Source organism: Plectropomus leopardus, unplaced genomic scaffold (genome assembly GCF_008729295.1).
Source record: "Plectropomus leopardus isolate mb unplaced genomic scaffold, YSFRI_Pleo_2.0 unplaced_scaffold21623, whole genome shotgun sequence".
NCBI classification, from domain to species: domain Eukaryota; kingdom Metazoa; phylum Chordata; class Actinopteri; order Perciformes; family Serranidae; genus Plectropomus; species Plectropomus leopardus.
This window is the reverse complement of record NW_024623409.1, coordinates 1-3,291: the sequence shown is the minus strand read 5'-3', so window position 1 is coordinate 3,291 and position 3,291 is coordinate 1. Positions and strand designations below refer to the sequence as shown.

At 42.8% G+C, this 3,291-nt stretch overlaps 1 protein-coding gene across 1 annotated transcript; it reads left to right on the top strand.

Moving 5' to 3' along the window:
• Positions 1 to 2,201: 2,201 nt before the first annotated feature.
• Positions 2,202 to 3,291, top strand: LOC121965790 (claudin-like protein ZF-A89). The gene has a single exon (XM_042515911.1). It carries the CDS (start codon positions 2,244 to 2,246, stop codon positions 2,904 to 2,906), a length of 663 nt encoding a protein of 220 aa, XP_042371845.1. The 5' UTR covers positions 2,202 to 2,243; the 3' UTR covers positions 2,907 to 3,291.

Genomic DNA, 3,291 nt, shown 5'->3' with positions numbered 1-3,291 from the left:
AGAAAAACTAGAAGAATCAAAGTTGTTTATGGACTGAATCACCTGACGTCACGCTAACACTTCGGGGGAGACGACTGGCAATCGTTTTAAATATCAGAGATATCAAACTTGTTAATTTCTCTTGTCATTATAAGCTGTAACTGTAACATTTAACGATAAAAAGTTAAGCACAGTGCTCCGACCTAACTGACGTCTCTGCTGTGTTTATTTTATGTTCTGTGTTGCTTTGCCAGTCTTTAAAAAACCAGCCGGCACAGAAACTAGACAATGTACAGCAAAACATATTAAACAAACCTAAATAATCAATAGCGGTTGAAGGGAACACTATATTTGACATATTTTCACAGATGGAGGCTACAGTTGATCATCAGCTCCTGTGTTCTAAAATTACTTTCTTTGTCCATAAAGTCTGGTGGCTTTGACATAACTTCTTCAGCCCCCTTTGGAATGGGCGAGGTAAAGCAGAGGAAATACTCTGAAAATAGCATATGATTAAAACAATATATATATATATATTTTTTAGGTGGTTAAAAGCTAACCAACTGAGGCAGCATTTGCTCAGCGCCGTTTCATTTTGTGTGTGTAGCATTGGGGTTTTCTGCCTGAAAGTTATTGTAAACAATTGCTTTGATTCAGTTTTTTAAGTTAACAATGACAGCAAATCTCAAGCACATCTACATCACTGACGTTAAGTGTGTTTTGAAATATGTCAAAGATGCAGCTGACCTAGTAGTACTGCAGCAGCTAATACAGACCGTGATGAGCAAAGACATGGGTTTATAGTCTAATATCTTGTTTTGCTCAGCTGAGAACAACAGTTTAAACTCAGTCAGGATTCTCTAAATACACACAAAAAAGAAAGCTCTATATGGCAGGAGGTGGTCACTCATGTTGATTTTAATTAATAATCTCAAGATGATGTCTGGCCCCAGCCATAACCATTGTGGTTTTTTGGAGCCAGAAGTGGCCATATTTGTGAGAGGCTGGCGCTGTGGAGGAGTGAGGGATGGATGTAGCGGCGCAGACAGCCTGTCACTCAAGTGGCCCCACCCTTAATTATGCATAACTTTGAGCCCTAAACCCACTATAAAATGAAGAAAACTCTGTCTGTCTGCATCCATTTTTCTCCTTGATGGGTTGCTCATTCAATCTAAAATTGCACATGGACACTGAGAATTGCCATAAGTAGAGACTGAAGAAGCTCTTTGTCTCATTCACCCACTGTTTTATACAAAAATACCTCATTAATAACATAGACTTGCTTCATCTTCTGCCTGTGGAGTCGAAGGTGAAAACACAGACAGCGCCACTCTGCCATTGCAATCCACATTGTGGTTGAAGGTGGAATTGCAATTATAATGACAGAAATAAAGCACTATTTTTTTGTTCTTTCTAGCAGTTAAAAACCTATGTTGCTACAAAGTACATTTATTTTAGCCTGTTCATTTCTATTTTTGGCAAACGTCTGCACCAATATATAGCTCTGTGGTCTGCACAAGGTTGTGGCATGCACATTTCCTGAGACCAAAACCTTGTGTGTGTGTGTGTGTGTGTGTGTGTGTGTGTGTGTGTGTGTGTGTACACCAGGCTGTAACATGTTTATCTCTGCTGTAAAGTTGGGCATTTTAACATGTTGCTCTTTGGGGACTGACTCTTCACAATGACCTTAACCTGCACTACATGTGTAGGTTCTGTAAACTTCAAAAATGCCACATATTTCTGTAGTTTTAGTGAGTAATTGCATGTTTCCTCTCAAAATAGGTTTCATGCACAATCAGCTGGGATTGATTTTCAGTGTGCACACATAAATAGGTGTGTGTAACTTTGGAGACAAATCAGTGTTTGTGTTGACACTGTGTAATGAATGACAGGATGGATTGATTTAACCCTCACTGTTTACAGACTTTTGGCCTTTTTGTCAACAATACTGTCTCTCAAACTCCCTGCGCTCCACTCTTCATCCCAACATTTTTAAGTTGGTACATTTTCTGTCACATACATGCTTTTCTGTGTTGAAAGTACCAACAAAAGCAGCAACATGATGCTCATCTCCATCCGAGAAGAGTGAGTGAAACCCCAACCTTTATTGTCCCTGCACACAAAGAATCCTGCACAGCTGGTATTCTTTGGCAGGGCCTCATATGAGTCCTTAATAGGCTCTCACGCCTCTCATTCTTCACTCTGAACATAAACACCTGATCAGCTGCTAATATTCTCTCAGACATACTCTCGGAGACGAGACGATGGCTTCCATGGGGATGCAGATAGCGGGATGCGCCCTGGCCCTCTTTGGCTGGATCGGTGTGCTCATTGTGTGCGGCACACCAATGTGGAGGGTCTCTGCCTTCATTGGCAACAACATTGTGACATCGCAGATCATGTGGGAGGGCCTCTGGATGAGCTGCGTGGTCCAGAGCACGGGACAGATGCAGTGTAAGGTGTACGACTCCATGCTGGCTCTGAGCACCGACCTGCAGGGGGCCCGCGCTCTGGTGGTGGTCTCCATCATTGTAGGCCTCGTCGGGATCCTCGTAGCTTTCGCCGGCGGGAAGTGCACCAACTTCATTCCGGAGGAGAGGGCCAAGGCGAGGGCGTGTGTGGCTGCAGGCGTGCTGCTGATCATCAGTGGGATCCTCTGTCTTATCCCTGTTTCATGGACCGCCAGCATTATCATCAGGAACTTCTACAACCCGGTGCTCGTGGATGCCCAGAAGAGAGAGCTCGGGGCCTCTCTGTACATCGGCTGGGGGGCCGGGGCGCTGCTGGTCCTGGGAGGAGCGCTTCTGTGTGCCAGCTGTCCCCGCAAAGAGGATGAGACCCCCTCTGTGAAGTACCTCCTAAACCAGCCGGGAGGATACAGCAAAGAGGATTCATTCAGATCCAGTGGGTCAAAGACGTACATTTGAGAATTCAAAAGGGACAAAGAGGACGCAGCTTTTGTCGTCAAGAAGTGAAGGACGTTTAATGAGTTGCTGTGAGACATCAAGAAAAAGGACATACACGCAGACAACCTACAATGAAGGAAAAATGCACTTTGTTCTTAAAAGAGAATCACACTTTTGTATGAAGATGTTTTCTGTCTGAATATTGATGTTTTTCTTCGGTTATGAACATTTATAGGGGGTAGTTTAAGTCTTTGAAACCTAAGAAAAATGTCTTGGTTTCTTTAAAAAAAAAAAAAAAAGGCAATGGGCAGCCAAAGAAATACCACTAATGTTCAAGAAACTGAAAATTGCAAAAAGTAGAAAATTAATTGTAATAAGTATACAAAAAATTAGCTGAAATTTTGTT